This window comes from Rhinichthys klamathensis, unplaced genomic scaffold (assembly GCF_029890125.1).
Source record: "Rhinichthys klamathensis goyatoka isolate OS25496 unplaced genomic scaffold, OSU_Roscu_1.1 h1tg000264l_1, whole genome shotgun sequence".
NCBI lineage: Eukaryota > Metazoa > Chordata > Actinopteri > Cypriniformes > Leuciscidae > Rhinichthys > Rhinichthys klamathensis.
Genome location: NW_026606785.1, coordinates 493,759 through 520,852, shown reverse-complemented (window position 1 = coordinate 520,852; position 27,094 = coordinate 493,759). Strand labels below are relative to the sequence as shown.

Below are 27,094 nucleotides of genomic sequence, written 5' to 3'. Positions count from 1 at the left end.
GCAGGTGTTGAGTCGTCTCTTCCCAGGTGTTGAGTCATCTCTTCACAGGTGTTGAGTCGTCCCTTCACAGGTGTTGAGTCGTCTCTTCACAGGTGTTGAGTCGTCCCTTCAAAGGTGTTGAGTCGTCCCTTCACAGGTGTTGAGTCGTCTCTTCACAGGTGTTGAGTCGTCCCTTCACAGGTGTTGAGTCGTCTCTTCACAGGTGTTGAGTCGTCTCTTCACAGGTGTTGAGTCGTCCCTTCACAGGCGTTGAGTCGTCTCTTCACAGGCCTTTAGTCGTCTCTTCACAGGCCTTTAGCCGTCCCTTCGCAGGTGTTGAGTCGTCTCTTCGCAGGTGTTGAGTCGTCTCTTCGCTGGTGTTGAGTCGTCTCTTCGCAGGTGTTGAGTCGTCCCTTCACAGGTGTTGAGTCGTCCCTTCACAGGTGTTGAGTCGTCTCTTCACAGGTGTTGAGTCGTCTCTTCACAGGTGTTGAGTCGTCCCTTCACAGGTGTTGAGTCGTCTCTTCACAGGTGTTGAGTCGTCTCTTCACAGGTGTTGAGTCGTCCCTTCACAGGTGTTGAGTCGTCTCTTCACAGGCGTTTAGTCGTCTCTTTACAGGTGTTGAGTCGTCTCTTCACAGGTGTTGAGTCGTCTCTTCGCAGGCGTTTAGTCGTCTCTTTGCAGGTGTTGGGGCATCTGAAGTCTCCGTGAGAGGCAGAGACTAGCGTCCCGAGATAACAGCAGAAAAGCAGATGGGAAATAATTAGCGTAGCTAATTCAACAGTTTCAACAGATTTAACAGTAGTATAAAAGGTAACCATTATGTAAATGCTTGGCTAGAGAGATGCGTCTTTAATCTAGTTTTAAACTGGGACAGCGAGTCTGAGACTCGAACAATATCAGGAAGGCTATTCCAGAGTTTAGGAGCTAAATGTGAGAACGCCCTCCCTCCTTTAGTGGACTTAGATATCCTAGGAATGACCAGAAGCCTCGAATTTAGGGATCTTAAAGAACACGATGGATTGTAGGGTGATAGAAGGTCCATTAAATACACTGGAGCTAAACCATTTAGGGCTTTATAGGTCAGTAGTAATACTTTGTAATTGATACGGAACTTAACAGGTAACCAGTGTAGAGATGATAAAATTGGTGTTATATGATCATATTTTCTTGACCTACTCTATAGCAGCTGCATTTTGCACTAACTGTAGCTTGTTTATTGAGGATGCAGGACAACCAGCTAATAAAGCATTACAGTAATCTAGTCTCGAGGTCATGAATGCATGAACTAACTTTTCTGCATCAGAAATAGATAGCATGTTACGTAATTTAGCAATGTTTCTAAGGTGGAAAAAGGCCGTTCTTGTAACATGAAATATGATTTTCGAACAACTGAACCATTTTATAACCATGTCGAGCTCAATCCCACGCCTTAAACACAAGAAGCTCTCTAGATAAAGGGCTGACATGGAAAAAATGGCTCACTCCAGTAACTGATGATGAATATAAGGCGAACTGCACAGTTTGCCGAAAAGCATTTTCAGTTGTTCAGGGTGGATTGTGGTGCTAAAGGGTATGTATAGGCGTATATTTTTATTTATTTTTTATTTGGATAATCTATTAGTTTCTATTAATATAAACATTCCATACATTATCTGAGGTTGATAGACAGATAATTATTATATTTTCAGACATTATTAGGCAGATCATTAATTAATTGATTTTAAATAATGGTATTTATTATTTTTATATTATTAGGCTATAGCCGTTGCATCTCTGCATGTCTTTCAGAAACTAAACCAGCTCTCTGTCAAGAGTAACCTAATAATCAACTAGTCTAGCCTACATGTTTGCTCCTTCATCTGTTGCTGGTCTTATTGGCACACGCACATTTGTTTAGTGAAGTTTAATAGAGGCTTGCTTATGGTAAAGCAATAATGAGTGTGTCAAGTGAATGACTGTAAACTGTTATTTATTTAATTACGTGGATGATATTATTATGACCTCAACCTGGACTTATTGTTCTTAACAGAAACCTGGCATAAAAAAAATGATGGACTCTAGAGCCAGAAGAGAAATGGCTCGGGCAATCGTGGTGATGAGGCCCACTGCCGCCAGAGAGCCGCTGGTCGGCCCTTCCCCGCCTGAAGACGAGTTTGACGCTGTCAGCTTCGCGGACGCGAGCTTCCGTCCCCTTCGTCTTCGACTTCGTCTCCTTTGGAGCTGGCGAGCAAGACGACTCCATGTCACTCTCGGCGTCGGAAAAGGACTGGACGTCTCAACTAGACCGCTCCGACCAAGAGGGCCCTGCAGACCTTGGCAAGGCCGTCACGGAGCTGGACCTCGCTTGGAACTCTCCGGACGAGCCTGTGAAAAGCAAGTTGGACTCGTGGTTTCTCCGCGGTCACGCCGCATCGAGGAGAAGAACCCCGTTTTTCCCAGACGTACATGAACACGTGGTGAAGTCGTTGGCTGCACCCCAATCGGCACCCACTCTGCCACGCAGGCCATGTTCGCGCACGTGGACGGGTGGAAGCCCACAGGTATGTGCGCATGCCCACCATCGAGGAGACCGTTGCCGCGCACCTGTGCCCGTCTTCGTTGGGTTCGGACCGCAGCCTGCCTTCCAAGCCGTGCAGGTTCACGGCCCACCAGGCGGACAAGGCATATGCAAAACTGCTACAATCCCTGCACGGCGGCACAGCTGTCAACGGACATCGTCAGGGATCTGTGCGCGGCAATGGACCTCGCACTGATGGCTACCAAGCGTTCTGCACAGGCCATCGGCCGTTCCATGGGGTTCATGGTCGTCCTTAACAGGCACCTATGGCTAACCCTAGCTGACCTGAAGGACTCGGATCGCAAGACGCTCCTAAAAGCTCCAGTCACTCCCTACGGCCTCTTTGGTGACGCCGTGGAGTCGGTCACGGAGCGTTTTTCCGAGACGCAGAAGCACGCCAAGGCGATGACCCACGTGATGCCCTGTCGCTCACTCCAGTCATCTGCGAGGTCCCGCTCTTCTTCGGCACCTCGCCAGGCTCAAGGGCAGGCTAGACAGCCCGCCGTGGCACCCCGCCCCGAACCGGACGCTCGTTTCGGATGGAACAAGCAGTGGACGGGGCCTGGGAGAAAACGTCAGGGTCAGAGAAGGAGCCCGCGCCGCGAGAGAGTCAGTGCGCCATTCTCGGCGACCAAGCCATCTTCCTGACGGAGCGGTCAAGAGGAAGAGAGAGCGCGCTGGAGGCCCCGCCCCCAAGCGCCATGTTCTAAAGCATCATGTCCCCCATGTTCATACCGGCGACAATTGCAGTGTATGCTTAAATGCTGTTTGTGTGAGTTACACAACAAGAACATGTATCCATTCACGAAAAGAGCTTTTTCTTCCTTTTTGTTGAACCCAACACTGTGTCACTCGCCCTGCCTCAGAGCAGCGCAGAGCCACAACCCATGACTATAATGGCCTCTCGAGGGCGCCCTTCCGCCAGTGCTTCTAGCCTTGTGTGGGCGGGGCTCTACTCAAAACACGCCATCAGTGGCTATGGTGGCCGTAGAGCTAACACGTCAGCTGTGCCACTTCCTGGACGCGTGGAGGGCTATCTCGGGCGTTTCTCCGTGGCTACTGGGAATAATTCAGCACTGATATTCTCTCCAGTTCAAACGCAGAACACCCAGCTTCAACGGCGTGGTCCCGTCACTGACTTTGCCCCAAAACTTTCCCGTTCTGAGACAGGAAGTTCTCAGTCTTCTCGAGAAGGGAGCTATAGAGCGTGTCCCTCCGAGCGAGCGGTAGAGTGGATTTTACAGCCGCTACTTTGTGGTGCCAAAGAAGGATGGAGGACTCCGTCCGAAACTGGACCTGAGACCCATCAACCGAGCACTTTAAAAGCGTGCGTTCAGAATGACAACACTGAAACAGATCCTGGCACAGATACGTCCTGGGGACTGGTTCGCTTCAGTGGACCTAAAGGACGCGTACTTCCATATTCAAATAGCGACGTGCCACAGGCGCTTCCTGAGATTTGCTTTCGAGGGCACGCCATACCAGTATTCAGTGCTTCCGTTCAGGCTAGCCCTAGCTCCCCGTACCTTTTCAAAGTGTGTGTACGGAGCGCTTTCTCCCCTCAGATCGAGCGGAATGCGCATCCTGAATTATCTGGACGATTGGCTGATTTTGGCCCACTCAAGAGATGTGCTAATCAGTCACGTGGAAACGCTGCTTCACCATCTGGATACGCTAGGACTGCGTGTGAATATGCAGAAGAGCATGTTTTTACTATAACATATCTGGGAGTATGTTTGGACTCGATGGCGATGCGAGCCCACCTCTCTCAAGAGCGCATAGAGACAATCTCATCGACTCTGCACCGTTTCAGACCGGGCAGGTCTGTTTCACTGAGGGAATTTCAGAGGCTTCTGGGACTGATCGCGGTGGCTTCTTCAGTGTGCCATTTAGGCCTGCTGCTTATTTGGCTGAAAACTTGAGTTCCGCCGAGGGCGTGGTCTTCAGGCCACAAGCGTATTACGGTCACTCACAGTTGCGTCTGCACTCTGAGACCGTGGAACAACCCAGATATGTTTAGCCCAGGAGTTCCCTTAGGAATAGTGACGCAGCGCACCGTTGTCTCGACGGACGCGTCAACCTCAGGCTGGGGAGCAGTGTGCCTGGGCGTACCTGCCTCAGGCCTGTGGTCGGAGTCACAGAGAGTGGGACATAAATCATCTGGAATTAGAAGCGGTGTCCTTAGCCTTGAAGGCTTTTCGGTCAAAATTGGAGAGGCAACATGTACTGATTCGAACCGACAACACGTCTGTGGTCTTGTACATAAATCGCCAGGGCGGCGTGCACTCCAGCGGACATGCTTTCGAGGAACGGGATTCCGCAAGGAGAGTGGAGGGTTCACCCCGGATCGGTTCAAATGATTTGGGATCGATTTGGGAAGGCGGACGTGGATCTGTTTGCCACAAGCAAGAACACGCACTGTCAGACGTTCTTCTCGCTATCTCGCTCCCAGCTGACCGGAGATGCTCTGACGTCGCGTTGGCCGGAAGCCAGGCTTTACGCATTCCCTCCGGTGAAGATTCTGCCTATGGTGTTGTGCAAAATCATGGAGGAGAGAGCGTCAGTGATCCTCTTGGCCTGAACTGGCCGAATCAGCCCTGGTTCGCGGACCTGAGAGAGTTAATGGTGGCTCCCCCATGGCAAATCCCCCTCAGGAAGGACCTGCTGTCTTAGGCGAAAGGCACGGTATGGCACCCCAGCCCCGAGCTGTGGAACCTTCATGTGTGGCCACTGCAGGGACCTTAAATGAGCGGGACACTCTGCATTCACGAGTGCTGAGCACACTCACAGAGGCGCGCGCGCCTTCTACCAGGCGCCTCTACGCTCTGAAGTGGGAGTGTTTACAAAATGGTGCCAGGACATCGATATTGACCCGGGGACCTGTTTCGTGTCGGATGTTTTGCGCTTTCTACAGCACAGAATGGATAGCAGGAGTTTGTCATCCACGCTGAAGGTGTATGTGGCCGCTATTGCTGCTTTTCGTTCCCCGGTTGACGGGCAATCGATCGGTAAGCACGCTCTGGTAATCAGATTTCTCAGGGGAGCGAGGAGATTGTGTCCTTCTCGGCCGCCCTCCGTGCCGCCGTGGGATCTCTAGTTTTGAGGGCTCTATCTCTACCACCGTTCGAGCCCCAGCTTCGATTGTGGTTAAGGAGCTTTCCCTGGAAACGGCTTTTCTTCTTGCTCTCGCCTCGGCGAAGCGCATTGGAGACTTACACGCGTTCTCGGTGAACGACGACTGCATTTGTTTCGGACCTGGCGACTGCATTGTCACTCTCCGGCCGAGATCAGGCTACGTTCTGAAGTCACTTAACACACCGTTTAGAGCACAGGTTGTTTCACTGCCTGCCTTTTCTCTGAGCCGTCAGCCTCGCGCGACGCCGACGCTCAGAGCGCTTTTTTCCCAGTCAGGGCTTTGCGGATGTACGTGGATCGCTCGGCCGCTTTTCGTCAGTCGGACCAGCTGTTCGTGTGCTTTGGTGGATGTAATAAGGGACGTGCTGTTTCAAAATAGAGGCTTTCTCACTGGATTGTGGACGCTATTGCGTTGGTTTACAAATGCCAGGGGAAAGATTGTACCCTTAACATTAGAGCTAATTCTACGAGGGCGATTGCTTCCTCGTGGGCCTGGGCTAGAGGTATGTCTATCCAGGATTTATGTCTTGCTGCTGGCTGGTCTTCTCAGAACACATTCGCCAGGTTTTACAAGCTGGATGTATCCTCTGTAGCGTCACAAGTACTTTCGGTGAGTTGAGCTGATTAAAATCACCTCCAATTAGTACAAAATTTGTTTGAAATTTCGTGACAACATCTGTAATTTTAGAAAATAAAATCTTGTTTTGCCCACTACTATTATAACCATAAACATTAACTAAAATAAGAAAAGTACCTTCACTATTAACCACAGCAGCAAGCCAATGACCAAGAGCATCAGACTAAAAAAGTCACAATCTTCCCAGGGCTTAAGGCATATGGCGACACCTTCTGAACGATTACTCTAATTCTCAAAGTTTTGATAGGTGAGGGCCAATTTAGGAACCCAACATTGAACTGAGGGCCGCTAAAGTGGCGGGGGAGAAAACGAAGAAAAAAAAAACTGAAAAAAAAATCCCCTTTGAAATTATTTTAATGACCAGGTTGCATCTCTATAGTTTACATTAGTTGCAATAAACACATTTTAATTCATAACTGAGGCTAAACCTGGCAAAACTTGTGAAAAATTTTGGGGGGAGAGAAAGAAACTTTTAAAATAGAAGCTTACCAAACAAGTCATCATCATCATTCATTTCTATCATTGCTTGTCAGTCGCGTTTCCATTATTGCAGATTTGCATATTATTATCTATCTTTTTTAACCCGTAACTGAAAAACGAAAAATGAACGGTTGTTGTCTTTTTAAAACGCAAAGTTAAACAAAATTTTAATTTGAACTGGCTTCACCAACTGCTGCGCAAAAAAGTAAATATCGACAGACTTTTTCAGATTTTTGTTTAAATGACTTTTTGCCCCTTTATTAAACATTTTAAATATTCACAAATTAATATGGAAAACATGTCGATTTTACTGGTTTTCTAAGGCCAAATTAGAACCTGGAATTTATATTTTTCCCGCAGTGATGAATGAGAAGAGCCATTTAGCCTGTACGCAGGGCCGTCGCTAGTGGGGTGAAAGGTGGTGACAATTATAGGGGCCCCCGCTGCCCAGGGGGCCCCACAAAATCCAGCAGTTATACTATTTAGGCCCCTGTTGTATGAATAATTCTAATATTTATATTAGTTGTATGCCTGAGATTTAAATGAAAACCACAAAAACGTGCAATTTGGGTAAATATTTTTCCAAATATCTGCTTCTCTTACCCTCCATAAAAATGGTTTAGTCCGACCTAAAGTATTTTAATTATTCAGTCAGAGTCAGTGACAAACATCAGATGGACCCAATAAAATTGTAAGTCCCACCCCAGCTCGTGAACAGAACCAATCAGAGTTGAGGTGGCAGCCTGAAGTTAACGATGAACTTGGTGGAAGAGCAGGAGACTGACTGACTGAAAAATGTCGAAAAAAAAAAAAACATAGGGTGTTTCTCAAAACCAAGAATGCAAAGAACGGACTTGTGTTCTTGGGGAGAACGCTCTTGCTAGTTGTTCTTGGAAGAATGAACTCACAAGGTGACGAGCACACAGAACGCTGCTGACAGTTTGAGACGATGTGTTCTTGCTGGTATTGCGCAATAATTCCCCCGCACAGACACCGTCTGCAGTACCCAAACATAACGAGAATTATTGACGATAACAGCCAGGCTGCAATGGTCTCTTGGCTGTGGGGAAAAACGAGTCTGTGAGCAAACTGGCCGGTTGGCTCGATAGCTAACGTTACACCCGCAGGCGCTTATGGAGATTCTCACTTCCGAAAACGTTTGAGCACATTTTCGATTAGCCATACATTTTCGTAAAATGCCAATATTTGAAATCTACACAGTTGATTTCTCGCATCAAATGTTCTCAGAAGTGAATTTAGTGATGAAATAGTGTACGTAATTGTAGAAAAACGAAATACTGTATTGACCTGCCTCTCCTTCCTCGAATGCCGAATTGAATGCTGGGATATTTCTGCCGTCAAGTTCACACAAGTTACCAGCCGATGCATCCTCGGTAAAATGGGCGTGTCAAGAACACATCCGGGATTTTTAACTGTTCTTGCCAAAATGCAAACTTGTGTATTGGGACAGTACTTGGGCCACAAAAGATGACGTTTCACAAGAACACAAGGACACAAGTACAGACAAGAACACAGATTGAGAAAGGCCCATAAATCAGGTACCAGAAATGCCAGGAAAAGACGGAGAGGGAGGTAAGGAGAGTGGTTGTATCCCAGTCGATCAAGACGTTCTTAAAGACCGGTTATGTATTGTTATTTCGCTGGGAATTAGAAAACTTCCGTCTACAGTCTGCCGTGTACAGTCATTTTTTATTATCGGTGCGCGCCGCAATCGACCGAATGATTACGTGGTCTAAATTCCTGTCTTTTTACACTATTGTAAATAGAGTTTTAAAAAAATTACACGAGTCACGACGCATTGCATTATGCATCTGACCTGCCGGCTGATGATATTTAAAACATCGAGAAAACACGAATACAACACACTGCACTTGGATGAATACATGTATTCGCTTTATTTAATAATATTACCAGTTCCATATTATCTTTATTAAAAAATAAGGCAATAAATGGTTTTATTTTTTTAATTAGACTGCATTCTTGTCAATTTCTAAATGTTTACTTTTTGATTTATGAATTATAACAGACTGATGGGGGAAAAAATATTACTTTTTAATAATTGGTTTTTATTATTATTTAACAATTTCTTGCTTTTTGTTAGTTTTTATTAGTTGTAATTTTTATATAAACATTTAACTTTTAAAATAAAGGTTTTACAACAACATCACCATCTCCTGTTATATGTGGGCCTCCATGTTCATCTATTGTACAGTATATGATATTGGTGGAGGGTGGTGGGGGCCCACATCAATATTTTTTCAGGGGGCCCCGAATCCTCTAGCTACGGCCCTGCCTGTACGTGTCTAATCTAGCCTGATTTATAGGTGAGTTATAGGCTAATGATAATAAATGCGTCTGAAAAAACAGCGAGGCATTTTAATTGTTTATTAATAAACTATTGTTTTCTAAGTGTCGGCTAAAAACATATCTCCATCTCCGCTGTTAAGCAGATGCGCTTTTAGAGAGAAATCCACCTTTCACACGGATTACATAATCAGGTATTTGCTTTCGATTCGAGTTTGTTTGTTTAAAAGTGCACATTTTAAGCTTTAGCCTACATAGGCTATATTTTGTTTCAGTTCTCGCGCTCCAGTTCACGGAGATCATGAAAGCACGTAGTAGGCTACTGATTGTTTTATTTTATTTTACAAAAGCACGTTTTCTTGTTATGAGTTTACACAAATAAAAGTAGTTGCGAATAATGCATTATTATTTTCTGTATGACCAGAAATGATAGACTAGTTTAAGTTGTTTCCACTGTTGATAGGAAAATGCAAGTGTTCGCGCCCGCGAACATTTTGAAAGGTAATGGAAACGCGGCTATTAATAAGCTTGACATTGTTAAGATTATTATTAAGTCACATTGAATATTGATTACTTGGTCAACATACCCTTTTAAATTGCAATGGGATTTGTGGTGCTGGTTTCGGTTGGCCACGATTCCTATTCCTGTGTAGACAACCACTGTTCCTGGTGGCGTTGGGAGTGATGTCAAGTGCGATCGGTCGGTCGGACCATGTAATTACCGCTTATGCCTATGGATGCCGCTAAACACCACTAAACGGAGATATTCATTTTTTCAAAGCAATAGTTTTAACAGTTTTACAGATGTTATCGCGGGCCGCCAGAAATGTTTCGGCGGGCCGCCATTGGCCCGCGGGCCGCACTTTGAGAACCTATGGATTAGAGCCTTGACTAAACAAAATTGTCTCTCCCCACTGGATCTTCCAAAAAGCAGCGTCTTCTTCAGTAGAGTGAGTCTCTTGTAGAAAAACTAAATGTGACTGTTTTTGCAAAACAAAAATATACCATTGCGTTTTACATTGTCCTTTAGTCCCCTTGCATTTAACGAACAAAAAGATAAACGAGATTTCAACGAGAACATATACGCCCACTGGAACTCACAGTGAACGGATCGAGAGTGTCAAAAAGCTATCGACAATGAGATTAGAAAAATGAAGTGCAACACTTACAATAAAAGCCTCACATTTCCCATTTTCCAAGTCTTTCTCATCAGGCAAAAATTTGCTTCCCTTCAATGAAAGCGAAGGGACCATGAAAGTATGCCACTTTCCCTTCAGCTCGCGCTTGTTTAACGGGTGGCCAAAGTACTTCCCTAGCCTCTCGGTCTTCTTTATTTAAGTCCTCAGCGAAATGAATGCCTGCCTCCTTGCACACGGTTGATCCCTTTGACAATGTCCATATTTGATCTAGGTAGATTCGCTTTTAAAACTGTATGATGATCTGGCGCGTACGATTTCCTTCTCTTCTTCCAATACCATGAACCGTGTCAACCGCCTCTTCCATTTCCCAGGGCACACCAGGAGCAATCTTGGCCAGCAGGGTTATCACCTCCTGTCGGATGTTCTCGTTCTGTTTCTCTGACGAGCCTTTGATGCGTAAATTGAATTCCAACGCCTTTTGTAGCGATCCAATTCTCCTACCCTTGACCTCAGCTCTTTATTTTCTTTTTTAAGATCAGAAAGTTCCAGTTCCAATATAACTTCCTTCTGCTTGTGAGCTTTCATCTCTTCCTTAACCTCAGAAATTGCTGTCTACAATTCTCATTTTTTTGGACAGCTCCTCCAGTTTTTTCTCCTGCTTGTGAAATCTTCTGCCGAGGGAGTGAATTGCCTCAAGTATATCCGCATTAGAGATATCTTCCACCTGATCAGGCCACACTTTCTTCATTATGTGAACTTAGCTGGGAGTAATAGGTAAATTCTCAGCAGCGCATTCCTCCAAGACACGCTTGTTAGTTTCAGCAGAAACCTCCATCGCGTCAATATAATCATGATCATTTCTGATACTAAGATACAAGGTAATGGAGCTTTTTATACATTGTCATGTTTCTTTAGAAATAAATAATAGACAAATGGAGTCTTTAAACACCTCAGATGTAAAGTTATTCGCTGTCAAGTGACGCCAAAATGAATGGTAGTCAGTGGAATGCTAACAGCAGGTGAAGGCTTGCTAGCCAATGGCGGCCCCCGGGGAGACTTCAGTTTCCGGCTGGTGGATTACCCCCTTGGTTTTTACGGATAAAAAAAAGCAAACCTATAATGGCGCATTTGTTGGATATCTTTTTTATTCATAGGTCTTGGGAACCACTCACACATTAAGCGTTTTTGAAAAACACAACAAAGATAGAAATGTCTAGAAATGCTTTTTTTAGCAGAAATTTGTTTATGCTACAGATATAAAAAAATATATCAAATGTAATTGTGACTTTTAATCACACAATTATGACTTTTTTTCTCTCACAATTTGCAAGTTTACATCAAAATCAAAGTATAAAGCCGGAATTGTGAGATAAAAAGTAACATTACCTTTTTAATTGTTTGATTCTGTGGCAGAAACAAGCATCCATATTTTTTTTATTCCACTTTTTTTTAACGCAAAAAGGCATTCTGCATAAATGGGCACTTAGGATGCACATAAACTCTAGCTAAATAGTCTTCATTAAACAAGACTAAAACACACGAGACCATCATATAACTGAATAACCTCACAACCAACCCAAAGCTTTGGTCAAAGTTCACTGATATTTCGCAGACAATTCAAACGCATAAATACTGTAAAGAAAGTTAAAGTTTTATAAACTTCAGATCACCACATCATTTTATCAAAGAATTACAAGCTTTGGCATCCACATTTCAATGGGACAAATCTGAGATGAGATGAACTCATTTTGGGGAATGTGACGTTTTTCTCACTGAAGTGCTTTAATCGCTGTTGTCTTGGAAATACAGATTGACATATTGTAAGATATGATCGACAGCTTTGAGCAGTAGAGTATCTGTGTTTTCGTCCAGATCCAGCTCTGAGCAGTAGTTCTTCACTGGGACGATGTAGGAAGTGGCCATTCCCAGCAGCGCTCCGGCCTTCAGCATCTACAGAGAGACAGAGGGCATCATGGGAAGCTCATGGCAGACAGCAGGAGGAACAGAAAACCATCAAGCGTGACATACTGCCTGCTGAACGCTCTGGCTCCGGTAAACGTGCGTGACGTCACTCCCGGTAGCTTTACAGACTTGGTCCACGTGGGTCAGCAATGCCACCTGGTGTACGCCTGCAAATTAGAAGGGTTTTAGATTCATCAGAGTTGCAGTTTCTTAAAGAGGCCATATTATGCCCTTTAACAAAGTCTTTTGGCTCTTCTAGAATAGGTTTTCGCGCTTGAATGTTCAAAAAACACATCGCATCTCATTCGCTAAGCATGCGTACGCACAAATTTGTATGTGAAATCTGTACAAGAACGTTTTCACGAACTAATCATGATTCATCAATAATGTTCCTTCTAAAATTTATTCTAAATATACAAAAAATAAATAAATCTAGGAATGACTGAAACCAGTCCTATGCAAAAATCTACTTTTTCAGCCTATTTTTTTAATAATTGTGTTTTACAGCGGAATTCGTGGTGAAAAACTACGTTACCCATGATGCTGTGCAGAAATTCCACCAATCAGAAAGCCGCAACAAGCAAAATGCGCCAAAATATATCTTTAGCTCCGCCCACTCCCATGAAGCACTGCGAATGACAGAATTGAGACGGTCTCCTTACGCTCTCGGAATACTTTAATATTTTAATATACAGTATATGCATATTTTGCATTAAACTTATATATTGTTTTTATATTCCTCATTCTTCCCTCACACTTTGTAACAGATCTTTCCCTCACCGATCTTTCGGCTCAAAATGACCCGAAGCCATAAAATTATACTTAAAGCTCCAGTCGGCAAGTCTGGCAGATTGAGTGGATTCAGGAAAATTTTGAATGTTTACAACTCTCATGCCCCTCCCCCACTATCAACGGATACCCTCCCATCCAGTTCATGCTCGTTAGTGCGTGCATGTGCACCAGATTTTCAGTGAACGCCAGGGCTCTCAAGTGTCATGCATTGAGCGTGACAGTCACTCATTTCGGTCTTTTGTCACGCTCTGCCGCCACACATTGTTTTTCTCACGCTGAAAAACTATTTGAAATATATTTAATATGCCGCAGCGCCCAAAACTCTGGCCGCGCTGCTCTCACTGTGGAACCGGCATGAATCAAGCGTGTTTCCTCTGGTGTTGTTCGTCGAGCTACACAATAGCCAATCAGAAAATAGCACTATTGTATCTGGGTAAGATTTAACGCAACAACCAATGACAAAAATGTATCCAACCCCCCGTCGGCTGGGTGTCACTCTTACCTGTCTTCAAAACTTGAGAGCCCTGGAACGCGCCCGTCTCATCAGCATCCATCAACACCATGGAGTATTTGGAGGTATGCTGTCCTGGCTAATCTACCGATAGATTGCAATTGCTAACGTCATTTATACTCTAAATGAGCGTACTTGATTTTCCGCCATCACTCTTCGTTACTGCGCGAACTTCCGCGAACTTCAGGCGTGTGCATGTGATTGTAACGTGCGCGAGGGGTGGCGTGTGCCCGATCTGTGATTGACAGTCAGATCTCACACCCCCCTGCGCTGATTGGACATGATGAACCGGGAGCTGGGGATTTTTGCAAAACAAATAACACGCTCCAGGTGGAGTTAGAAGCTCGGGTTTTTTTCTAAAACCACTTTATTTATGTTGTTCTGTCAGATTATAGTGTCGATTTCACTGAATATGATCAAAAAAATGTTGCCGACGGCAGCTTTAATATTCTTTTTTGTATGTTATTTTTTATATTATATATTATATATATTATATTATATTATATTATTTTTTATTTTATTTCATTTTGATCATATTTTTTTCTAGCTTTAATGCAATTATTTTGGAGATTTTTTTGTTATTTTTTTTACTTAATTTATCTTTAAATTACTAGATTTGATCAATAAATAATGAATAAATAGTAATTTAAGCACATTCTTTACACTTAAATTCAAAATAACTCACAATTTCACGCATAACCCTTTTAATTCAGCTCAAAATATCTCACATTGGCTGTCTTTGCGACCTCTTGTGGAAAAAAAATATATAACCTGATATTTCATCTTGCCACTAGATGGCCTTATATCTCTTGTCTAGTCTATATGGAGCAAATGAGCTGTTCCGCTGGGCCCTAAAGCCAGTTCACTTTAGTGTGCATTCAGATACACATGTAGACATTATAAAATACTTTTTTGGTAAAGGTTAAGTATTTTTAGTTTGAATTTTGAGCATTTTGAGGTTTTTCTATGTGTACTGAAGCATTCCTTGCATTCCAATCATCCTATGTCAAATTGACCCGCGAGGGAAGGATTTGTTACTTTTTTGACAAAACTCCTCGAATCCATTCAATTTTTTGTGTGTGTATTCGTGTTTCAAGTGAGACAGAAGTCCTGGGGTCTTGGACCCTTCCGATAAACACTCAATTTTCTAACATTTAAAAAAATGAGTTTTGGGTCAAAATGACCCGAGGGAAGGATGAGGGTTGTAAACATAATAAACAGTAGTTTTATATTTCTCCATCGATTATGCTGTTCGCAATGCTTCATGGGATTGTAGTTCTTTCCCTCACTAAAGCCGTTATGCTCACAGTCTTGTCTTTTTGTCCGATTTTCAAACACTTTTTTACTTCAAATCAAAGTTTGTAATGTTGAGATTCACCTCGTAGCTGGTTGGTTTGGTTCATGGCTTATAACACTGTTCAGTGTGTGGACTGTGAACGCTGTGATCTGAAACAGACCCGACTCACCTAGGTTGCTGATGTGTTCTCTCAGCTGCTGGAAGGTTGTGCCGAAGCTTTTGGCGTATGAGGCGACCTTTGAGGCGTCTACTACAAACACCACGCAGTGCACTTTATCCGTGGCGCTCGGCTTCCGCACGTAGCCCACGGTGTCTGCTCCCACTGGCTGCTCGGGACTAAACTGCACAAACAAAGCCATGTTTCAATAACTAGTACCGCAATAACTGTTGACAAACACACACTTCCTCGACACTGAGTTATGTGAGTTTGAAGTAAAGAATTCACAGTAAAAATACTTTTCATGTAAATATTGTGTAACGCTGTAGGACTTGTGCCGCTTTAAACAGGAGAATCTCCTTTCGGCACCTGCAGATGTAGCTCCATTTGTTGCCACTAATGAGAACAGCAAAGCTGAGGCATTGCACTGTCCAACTCCATGTCTTTAAAGAACACCAAGAAATCACACAGCTTTCCCCTGTTACCCTGCAAGTCCTGATCTGAATACAGGACTTGAAGTTCAGACCTCAGTCTCCCTGAATCAAAGTGATGGCCATAACTTCTCAGCACACTTTGGAAGGTCTCCTCTGGAAATACTTGTCTCATGTCATCAAATTTCCCTGGATTGACTAATTCTAAGAAGAGCATATCTGAGGAATCTGCTCCAAGATGTTATCAGGGATAGCCATGTACAGATTTCTGTAGCGCTCTTGGGGATCCTGCAATTGGGTCAGACGGCGCTTTCTCATGGGCTCATCTCGTGGGTCTGATGTGAGATCAGCTGCTTTGGCATAAACAGCTTGGAAAGCCCCCTCTGACCTCTTCTCTTTTACCCCTTTTCCACCAGAGCATTTTGAGAGCCAGTTCGGAGCCGGTGCCTACTCGCGAACCAGTTCTTTGTGTTTCGACAGCCAAAGAACCGGTTCTCGGCCAGGAAAATTGGTTCCAAAGTGGCACGAACTCTTTGCTGGACTAGACCGTTCTTTTACCACGTCATGCTTACGTCGTGTTATTGTGGCCAACAACACGACGGGAATGGGAAAGCTAAGACGTATGGCGACGTACACAGTGACTTAACGACGTCGTTCGCTGGGCTCTCTAGTCAGTGGAGAAACAAACAGGTTCTGAGAAGGTTCGCAAGTTGAACCAACTTTGAACCAGCGCCAGTTTCGAACCAGTTCTTTTTTTGCTGGAAACAAGGTATCTGACAAATGCAAGAAGAGACTCAATTCTTTTCTGGCAGTAAAGAACATCCATCGCCCTCTGCTGGACAATATCAAAGACCACCTCAGTCTCAGAGAAGATTTGTTCATATGTGTACAATGTGGTGGAGAGATCCTTCCTCAAGTGGAGGAGTTTAAGTATCTTGGGGTTTTGTTCACGAGTGAGGGAAGGATGGAACGGGAGATTGACAGATGGATCGGTGCAGCTTCTGCAGTAATGCGGTCGATGTACCGGTCTGTTGTGGTGAAGAAAGAGCTGAGCCGTAAGGCAAAGCTCTCGATTTACCGGTCAATCTACGTTCCTACTCTCACCTATGGTCATGAGCTTTGGGTCATGACCGAAAGGACAAGATCCCGGATACAGGCGGCCGAAATGAGCTTTCTCCGCAGGGTGGCTGGGCGATCCCTTAGAGATAGGGTGAGAAGCTCGGTCACTCGAGAGGAGCTCAGAGTAGAGCCGCTGCTCCTCCACATCGAGAGGGGTCAGCTGAGGTGGCTCGGGCATCTGTTTCGGATGCCTCCTGGACGCCTTCCCGGGGAGGTGTTCCGGGCACGTCCCACTGGGAGGAGACCCCGGGGAAGACCTAGGACACGCTGGAGAGACTATGTCTCCCGGCTGGCCTGGGAACGCCTCGGTGTCCCCCCGGAAGAGCTGGAGGAAGTGTCCAGGGAGAGGGAAGTCTGGGCATCTCTGCTTAGACTGCTGCCCCCGCGACCCGGCCCCGGATAAGCGGAAGAAGATGGATGGATGGATGTGTACAACATGAACACAAACTCAAAATCCTCCAGTTTCCTAACAAAGCCTTTGGCACCATCAAGTGTATCATCATCCATTGATGTATCTGCAATGATATTATCAAATGCCTGCAGGTGGCCATCATGATTGTTTGCCACAATGCTCACTATCCGTGATGTGAAATCCCATCGAGTAGGAGCGTTTCTGGGCAACCTTCAACAGCCTGCAGACTCCAGAAAAGACGTCCTCTTTAAGGATTTTGAAAAAAATGTGGCAAACCCATAGGCTAGAAATCTAGACGCACCCTAGCGGCAGCAAAAATGATTTTGCAGCCAGTGTGGTCTAGCAACTCTCCGTTGGCTTTCGAAGTGGAAAAACCAAACTCTGGTCAGGCCAATCACATCGTGTATAGAGTTGGTGGGCGGGCTTAACACAATGACGGCAGAGCTGTGACAGTTCTGCACCGTGATTTCCCTAGGTGGTTTCCCTGCTACTTGAAAACAAACAAGATGGTGCTGGCAAGCAGCGGTCTTTCGAATCGGCTTTGGCCGCAACTCTGGAGGACTTGGAGTTAAGAGAACGTCACTTAAAAGTGATTCTTAAAAAAGGAAGATGTGTTCGGAATTTTGACGACCGGATACGGCAAAAGTTTAATATATCAACTAGCTCCACTGGTGGGAAAACGCATGGGACTCACTCAGCCACAGCCGTTCGTTGCTCTGGTTGGTTGTAGCGATGTCCTATTGCGTGCCGAGGGATATTGACAGACAACCGTTTATCCCGCCCCTCGGATTGAGGTATGCCAATTGTGAGTTCCCAGACCTAACATTTTGATGTAGGTCTGGCTTGCCAGGCTAGCAAACCCAGAGAGTGATGCAAAACAAATTCTGCACTCAGCCAAGCATTTAGCCCCCTGTGACAGCACCAGATTCAGTCTGTGTGCATAGCAATGCACAAACATTGCACTGGGGGCTATTGCTTTCACTTTGGCCTGCAGACCGTAGAGAGCTGAAGCCAGGACAGCAGCCCCATCATAGGTCTGTCTCTCATAAAATTGTAGCCCTGCATGTTCTCATTTAATACATCAAAAACGGACTGAGCATCTCTGAGTTTCTCCTCGTAAGGAAGACTTTCAAATGGCTTTGCGAAAATCAGGTCGACAATATTAGCACTGTCTGCCATCGTGTGCAGTTTGCTAGCTGGCTAGTTCACCCCTACAACGCTAGCCTAGCCTACTGTATGAATGAATGAATGAACAAACAATCTAAAAAAAAGATATTAAATTCGACAGAGGAAATGTGGGAATTAGGTTAAACTGAAACAAGGAATGTGGTGTAAAATTGTGTGAAGTTGGCTAGCAAATACCAATAAATAGGTTGCAGCAGTTTGTCTTTCGACTTCACATGCAAAATCTGCGATGGGACTGAGCTCAAATAGCTTCAGCGTCAGCGACTTTTTATTGTACAAATTCGCTGTCAATCAAAAGGAGATGCAGTCTTTCGACAGACCCTCCAATCATCACGCAGAAGCCCGGAGGCCAGGCCAGCCCACTCCTCCATTCACCCCAGAGACTCTGAGCGTCCGTGGGCAGGACATAATCACAGCATTTATCCAATGACCGTCTAGTTTCGAACCACTGAAAAAAACTGTTCAAAGCAGCCCCATTGAAGTCAATGGACACTCGGCTTCAACAGGGAAATGCACTGTGAAGCGCTACGGGAATGTATGAGAAGGAAATCGAGTCAGCCAACCTGCTATATGTAGCTGATTCTATACGAACTCGTCTTTGAGATTAACGTGCATTTTTAGTCAATAAAATGTTAACACAATAGGGCTTGGGCGTTGTGACGTCATTACTTGGCGTGGCCGCCATGTTGATAGCTTCGCAAATGTAAACATACAGCAAGTCGAACGAGGAGAAGTAGCAGAGTTGGGAGAAAGAAAATAAAAAAAGATGCTAAAATCCCTAAAAGGATGTGGAATTTACCGGCATACGTTAAATAGGGAAGCCAGGGACCGGTATGTGGACAAAATCTGCACTTTTAACGGTTTGGATCCATATGAAATTTCCAACAAAGAGTCGGCAAACAGTGGGAACACAGTTATCCGGACAAAGGTAAGCTGTGCTCCACCTAGCTGCTAGTTTAGTAACCGTTAGTGCTAACAAACATCCACACGTACTTTTAACTATGTGTTTTAAAAGTGTAGTTAGTAACGTTAGCTGTCAACCCTCCCGTTTTTTCCGGGTTTCTCATGTATTTGAGCTTTTTTCCCGCTGTCTTCCCGTTTTAGTATTTTCCTGTAAAATATCCCGTATTTTAATACTCTCATAACATTAACGTTAGCCCTTCCATCGGACCTGTCAGTCTCTGTACTGTTGTCCTGTTGCTACCCCCTTGCCCTAAGCATAGTTTTGCTTACTAACTTAAGTTTTGCTTAAAACAGCTACTAACTACACTTTTGAAACACAGTTAAAAGTACGTTACATGTGTGAATGGTTGTTAGCACTAACTGTTACTAAACTAGCAGCGAGGTGGAGCGCAGCTTACCTTTGTCCGGATTAAGTTACTGTGCTCCCACTGTTTGTTGGAAGTTTCATATGGATCCAAACCGTTAAAAGTGTCGATTTTGTCCACATACCGGTCCCTGGCTTCCCTATTTAACGTATCCCGGTAAATTTCACCTCCTTTTAGGGATTTTAACATCTTTTTCTTTTCTTTCTCCCAACTCTGCTGCTTCTCCTCGTTTGACTTGCTGTATGTTTAAATTCGCGAAGCTATCAACATGGCCGCCACGTCCCAGAATGCAACGCGGCACCCAAGCCCTATAGTACATATTTGACCATTAATTTTTTGACATTATAGGGAAAGCCGAGCTTCCCTTGCAGTCTTAAAGAAATCCCCATGATTTACACGACAAGGATATGCTTAAAACGAGAAGTTTTTCCTTCGAGTTTCATTGTATCACCTATGTAATTATGGAAGTTACCATTGCATTTAAAAAGTACCAAGCGTATTTAAATCATTTTAAATATTAATTTTACATAACCATATATACATTTATAAACTGTAAAATATATAGACATACTAATGTGATGCTTTAAGTTTTGTCACTGTATTTTCAACACTAAGGTTCACAAAATATACATATATAAACATTTTTCTGTTTTTGAAAGACATGAGAGTGTCATTAAGCAGCTGAGACGCACCTGGTGTCCCTCTGGAGCGTGTCCTTTAATGACCGACAGCGCATCATGGAGAGTCAGTCCAGTGGTTTCTCCTTCACCGACGCCCATGACGTCGCACATGACCAGAGCTGTGGGCTCGTCCGCCTTCTCTCCGGCCCCTCTGATGCTGAACGAGCGAAGCTGAGGAACACCAACCCAAATAAACCACGACTGGGCAAAATATAGACTGAACCCTGATAACGATCCCAGAACTTCAGCTAATGTTCTGGCAAGGCTCTCTCGAAGTTATGAGCAAACGTTCTTCCAGTAATGTTGATTAAACATTCATTCAAAGTTGTGCTAATAATGTTAGCACAAAAACATTATTTATAAATCGTTCATGAAACGTTTAGTTGGATGTTTGCCCAACGTTTGTTTAAATGTCACTACTTGTTTCAGAACGTTCAGAGAACATTCAAAAGTAACGTTTCATAAAGTTTGAAGAATGATGAAAGGTAATGTTCCCTTAAACGAGTAGTTCACTTCAGAATTAAAATTACATTTACTCCCCCCACGTCATCCAAGATGTTCATGTCTTTCCTTCTTCAGTCGAAGAGAAATGAAGGTGTTTGAGGAACACACTCCAGGATTGTTCTCCATATAGTGACTTCAATGGGGTCCAACGGGTCGAAGGTCCAGATGTGAGTTTCAGTGCAGCTTCAAAGTCTCGACACGATCCAGCCGAGGAATAAGAGTCTGATCTAGACAAACCAGCAGACATTTTATTTAAAAAACAAAAAAAACATGTATATACTTTTTAACCTCAAATGCTCGTCTTGCACTAGTTGTGATGCGCCACACATTACATAATCACGCTGTAAGGTCACGCGTGTCCCGGTTCATAAATGTAGGGCGAAGAACTCAATCTCATTTTCTCCTCCAACTTCAAAATCGTCCGACATCGTTGTTTTACCTTTTATTTGTTTGTTTTTGTAAATGGCGTTTGACTTAGTCTTTGCACGTTCGCTTTGTTCAAACACTGGGTCGGTAATTATGCCTACGTCACGCTTGACCTTTCAGCGTGATTACGTAATGTGTGGCACATCACAGCTAGTGCAAGACCAGCATTAGTGGTTAAACAGTATATATATATATATATATATATATATATAAAATGACCAATGGTTTGTCTAGATCAGACTCTTATTCCTCGTCTGGATCGTGTCGAGACTTTGAAGCTGCACTGAAACTCACATCTGGACCTTCGACCCGTTGGACCCCATTGAAGTCACTATATGGAGAAACATCCTGGAGTGTGTTCCTCAAAAACCTTCATTTCTTTTCCACTGAAGAAGGAAAGACATGAACATCTTGGATGATAAATTATCAGGACATTTTCATTCTGAAGTGAACTAATCCTTTAATGTTCGGATAACCAAGAAAAAAAAAACATTTAAAAAATCTGGAAGTTTTGAACATTCAGAAACAACATTTAAAAAAAATGTTTATAACATAAAACAAGCATATTTTTGTTAGTTCAAAACTATGCCAATATGTGTATTGTCAACCTCAGATTCACTTTGATTTCAAAGCTTCCAGTTCTAGTGATATTTACCTTCTTGGTGAAGCTGGTAGCGGATGATGATCCCACCATGGCTCTGTTAATGACCCGTCCAGAGAACACAGACTGGACAGAACTGATGAAGCTGGACTTCCCAGCGCCGACTGGGCCGATCAGCAGGACCCTGGCTTCAGTCACGCTCTCGCTGGCCGGTTTAAACGACCTGACCGACTCCATCAGGGCCTCCTTCGCTCTAAACACATTAAAGCTGTTAGATACCTCAATCTCACGACATAGACATTTTCCAAGCTGTGGTTCCACCTACTCTTCACTCCAATCCATATTTCTCCACTGGTTTTCCAGCAAGGGTATAAAATCTGTTAAGGTATAAAAAAAATAAAAAATGTTCTGAAATAGACAGTGTATAGACTTCTTATAATTATTTGCGAGGTTGTTTGAATAACTGTGTTATTTTACCTAGAGGAGGAATCTGAGTTTTTTTTGCTTTTTCAGTTTTGGGAGCAGATTTGGTCTCTGAAGATGGTGCTGGAAAAGGGCCCAATCCAAATTTGATGCCTGAAGTTGTGGCTTGACCAAAACTGACTGATGGTGGTGATGACAAAGAGGCCATGACTGGTTCAGGCTTGCTGCTGGAATTGGTGCCAAAAGGTGAGGCTTCAACACTTCCAAAACCAGGAGTGTACATTCTTGATCAGAGAAGGGGATGTTTGCTGATGTGCCTAGAATCAGAGACAGCAGTAGAAGATCTTAGATTAGTACACACACGACACATCATCCATAGCACCAGAAGAATAGACCTTATTTTACAGCAGCGCCATCTTTGATGTTTAACAGGAATGAAAGCGAGGCTGTGAGGGACATCTCGTCAGTGGGTTGGACTGTTATTTCATGTGTTTTTGGATTGTTCTGCTGACGAATCACTGCAAAAATATATTTCCAAGGAATTTCAGTAGACAAAAAACCCAGACAATATGCGCTGTGGAAATTCATAAGTGATTTAGGAGCTTTAAGGCATGAAGAATTTTTTTTCAAGGAAAATATGTTTAAATGTGTAATTTTGGTGATCAAAGATGAGTTTTAAGGGATAAAATCATTGACTACAGGGGGACTTTAAACAACGCACAGCATTACATCTTCATTTATTACAGTCCAGTTTGTCTTAATTTTATTTCATTCATGTACAAAAGTTTTTTATGAGATTAACATGGTTTAGATGTTGATGTTTGGTTGAAAATAGGTTCTTGTGTCGTCATTATGGTGATCAGTGTTAGTACTGAGGCTTGACTTTTACCTCATTTCTCTTTCAGCAATTACAATAATGTTTCCAGTGAACATTTGTGCATTGCTCAAAAAAGCAGATAACATTTCTGTAGTTTCATGACAGATTTAAATAGTTATGAAGTTGAAGCAAATTCAGCTGTTGTGACAGAAAGATCATTTGTAATACTGGTGTGATCTGTGTGAGATCTTCCAAAAACACTACAACCTCTGTTATGTGAGTTGAGACACACTTACACATCAGCACTCATCATTCATACCTCAACAATGGTGACGATTATTCATTCTGCAATGCATGCTGGGAGCCATGAATACGTTTTTGTATGCTGGCATGAAACATGTCACCATAGTTGCGTTTCATATGCCGATTGTTTATGTATGTGAGTGTCTAAAGGACACTGTAGTTAATAACTTCCTGCTCGCAATATGTTTTCATCATTTATTAGAATATCTGATTGTCGGATATCACATGATCAGCAGCAAAACCCACTTCAGTGAGTAGACTACAGATGTGATCAGTGAATCAGGCCACTTCATGATGACATTAATTAACAGCCAACATCAACTTCTGCCACAGTAAAAGAGTTTTCTGAACACACTGTTAAAACCAGCCAGAGATAAACTAATAAAACAATCAAGAGTCAAGAGCCCAACTACACGACACACTGATCACCATAATGGCGATTCACCGTTCTTTCAGTGTGTCATCACTAATGCTCAATAATTACTTAATGGAACTGGATAAATATCCTGAATGTTCTGATCCAATCTGACTTCTGACCTGTAATGCTGCCTGATCATAATCACACACTGTTCGTTCGTTGGCCAGAGGAGAACTGAGCGACTGGGTCTGGGTTCTCCCGAGGTTTATTTCTCTATTCTGTCACTGATGGAGTTTGGGTTCCTACCACTGTCGCCTTTGGCTTTTGGCTTGCTTAGTTGGAGACACTTAATATTCAACAATATTATTGATCTGCTGCATTGACACCATTATATGAGAACTGAACTGAGCTGGACGATGACATCACGGTTTTCTCCAGAGCGGCTATATATATATATATATACTATATATATATATATATACACTACCGTTCAAAAGTTTGGGGTCAGTGAGAATTTTATTTTTTATTTTTTGGAGGAAAGAAATCAATACTTTTATTTATCAAGGAATAATTAATTTGATCGAAAGTGACAGTAAAGACATTTATAATGTTACAAAAGTCTTTTGAACTTCCTATTCATCAAAGAATCCTAAAAAAAAAAAAAAACTGTACAACTGACAGACCAACAACTGTTTCAACATTGATAATAATAATAAATGTTTCTTGAGCATCAAATCCTCATATTATACTGATTTGTGAAGGATCATTTGACACTGAAGACACTGACACTGGTGATGCTGAAAATTCAGCTTTGATCACAGGAATAAATTACACTTTACTATATATTCACACAGAAAACAGCTGATTTACACTGGAATAATATTTAATACTATAACTGATTTTTGTTGTATTTTTAATCAAATAAGCGCAGCCATGGTTAGCAGAAGAGAATTCTTTTAAAAGTATTTAAAATCGTACCGACCCCAAACTTTTGAACGGTAGTGTATATATATATATAAAAATTAACTAAATTAATTACTTTTTTACAACAGAAATGCCATTTTCTTCTAGAAACAAATTACATTATTAATTTACATATATGCACTATTTTCCTGTTATCACTGTGAAGCTGCTTTGAAACAATCTGTATTGTAAAAAGCACCATATAAATAAAGATGACTTGACTTGATAATCTAATAAACTCTAGCACTGCTTCAGTTTAACACTCTGTCGTGTGAACACGTTTAACAGTTTAACACTCTGTCGTGTGAACATCTGAGTCGTGTTAATGAAACACAGGGACTTTATTACTGTGTAGCATCCAAACTTGCCAGAAAATGAGCCAAAGTTATGACAAGGTTCCCTGTTAGACGGGAAGGGTCCATGCAAATCGAAATAGATTTTACTTTTTGACCAATTATAACACATAGGCTATTAAAGATGTGATAGTTTTTTGCATCGCTAAATAAATGTCAGACCTCTCTCAAACTTTCAAAACTTTCAGTATAGCTTTACCAGTGTTTTAGCTATGGTTATTTTTGTAATGAACACATAACTCAGTATGTCAATGGAAACCAAATTAAAACATACTTACAACAATGAAGTGAGTGAAAGAGAGCCGAGGATCAAAGTGCAATGTTTGTCTCGATATCGAGAAAACGAAAGTGCATGTGGTCTGTTTAATTTCCGGCCAGCAGAGGGCAGACATTTCATGCATTATGGTTGCATGGAATATATTGTTCCAATATATTCCAATAACTTCGATACAAAATCAAATAACAAGGTTAAACATTTTCTTTAAAAGGTTATTTTATAGTGAAGTGACAGTCCTCTGCCACAAGATCCTTAAATTAATCGTTGACCCCTGCCGCTGCTAGCGTGAGACAGAAATCACAATTATATTTGACTATGACAAAATTAAATTAAATATAAATATTTTTGACTCCATTCAGTTTTGCATGACCTCGAAACCTAAGCGTGCACACGTTTATTTTTGGTCTTTGATTAATATCTTGATGATGCATATCTTTTCATTAAGCTGCATTTAAAGAAGTTAATTCTAACATAAGGATTCATTTTTGTCAATATTTTGTATAATCATCCCACCCCACACACAGTTGACAGAAACAAGTACCATAAAATCAACTGTATCTGATCATGTACCATGCTATTCTTTTAAGTACAATTTATTGGCATGATATATTGATATAATCACTCAGGTGCCATCTGATATGACTGTCATTATATCGCCACAGTACCATAGTGCACACTTGTATTTCATCCATTTCATTTGTATCAATTTGAAAGATTTAACTTTTTGTTTGTCATACAGTTTTTTGGAGGATTTTTTTGAGAGCCCTTACATCACTGCAAAGAAAGAAAAACACACACAAAGTACTCTGATTTTTAATTTATCAACTTTATTTGACATTTGAAAATATGCTTACATTTTGGAATCCCTTACTCAAATATTTAAGCCTGTTAGTGACATTAGCACACGCTTGCTATATTTATTTTTTTTTTGGCTGTTTTTTTTCTTCTCATTTTAAGGAAAAAAATCTAAAACATAGTACTTGTACCTCATAAAAAAAAAAGTTTTATCGGCTCAGAAAGAAAAACAATCAAAGTGCCATTTTAAAAAGGTAACGCATAAACTGTCGCACTAACGGCTTTATAAAGGATCAAATAAAGAAAAAACATGTTTTAATTGTGGTCTGGTGAGGCCCTTTCCATAAAACATTTAATTTCTCAGAAAGTATTGCAGCCATTGCTGTGACGATGTGCACATTAGTTGAGCTGTCTACAACACGACATTCAACAAAAACAAGGTGACCAGCAAAAAGTATTCAGGATTCAAATGACATGCTGCTTTAGTGTTAGTCGATAATGGCAGAACAATAAGGCATTCATCTTTGTATATATTTCTCCTTCAAAAGGAGCCAAGACAAGGACCCAAGGGACAATAAATGCAGAACTAATGTCACCTGGCTTTCACTACATATATGTTCCACAAAAATAATCTCTACTTTCCAACATAGTGTTTGCAATAAAATAAAACCTTACATTTTGAAACCACATTTTCCATTTAACATTTTAATCTTAAAATCATCATTTGGTACAAAGCACTGCTCTATTATCTTAGTGAAATGTTTATCGAGATGGTATAGCTTAATTTTTGTTCATTTATTGAAGAAGGTGGTTCAGTTTTGTTGTTTTATTGCCCTAATTTCCCCCCTAAAAGGAATCAAACTTGTTTAAGGTCCCACTGATACAAATCGCCCCTGCTGTGCATGATTCAGCGCAGGATCTGTACAGTGAAACGCTAGGATACATCTGCCGTTTACAGACATATCAAGTTTTAACCTGAACTCTATTCTACCATAGTTTTCCAAGGGGCATCGAAACTGTGCAAAATATATGAGTAATGTAGGAGCATGAGCTGGTAACATCTAGATTTCAACATGCTAGATATCCACACGATGCAATGAATTATATAAAATAACATAACTGCTAGAAATAGCCATAACAAATA

The 27,094-nt window shown here is 42.4% G+C and overlaps 1 protein-coding gene across 1 annotated transcript; it reads right to left on the bottom strand.

Moving 5' to 3' along the window:
- Window positions 1-12,032: 12,032 nt before the first annotated feature.
- On the bottom strand, window positions 12,033-22,367 carry ifi44g (interferon induced protein 44g). Its single transcript, XM_056267877.1, has 7 exons — window positions 22,139-22,367; window positions 21,987-22,038; window positions 21,716-21,914; window positions 20,143-20,301; window positions 14,988-15,159; window positions 12,285-12,385; window positions 12,033-12,206 (listed from the first exon to the last, which is right to left on the bottom strand). The coding sequence occupies exons 1-7, from the start codon at window positions 22,365-22,367 to the stop codon at window positions 12,039-12,041; spliced, it is 1,080 nt and encodes a 359-aa protein (XP_056123852.1). The 3' UTR covers window positions 12,033-12,038.
- Between the last annotated feature and the right edge of the window lie 4,727 nt (window positions 22,368-27,094).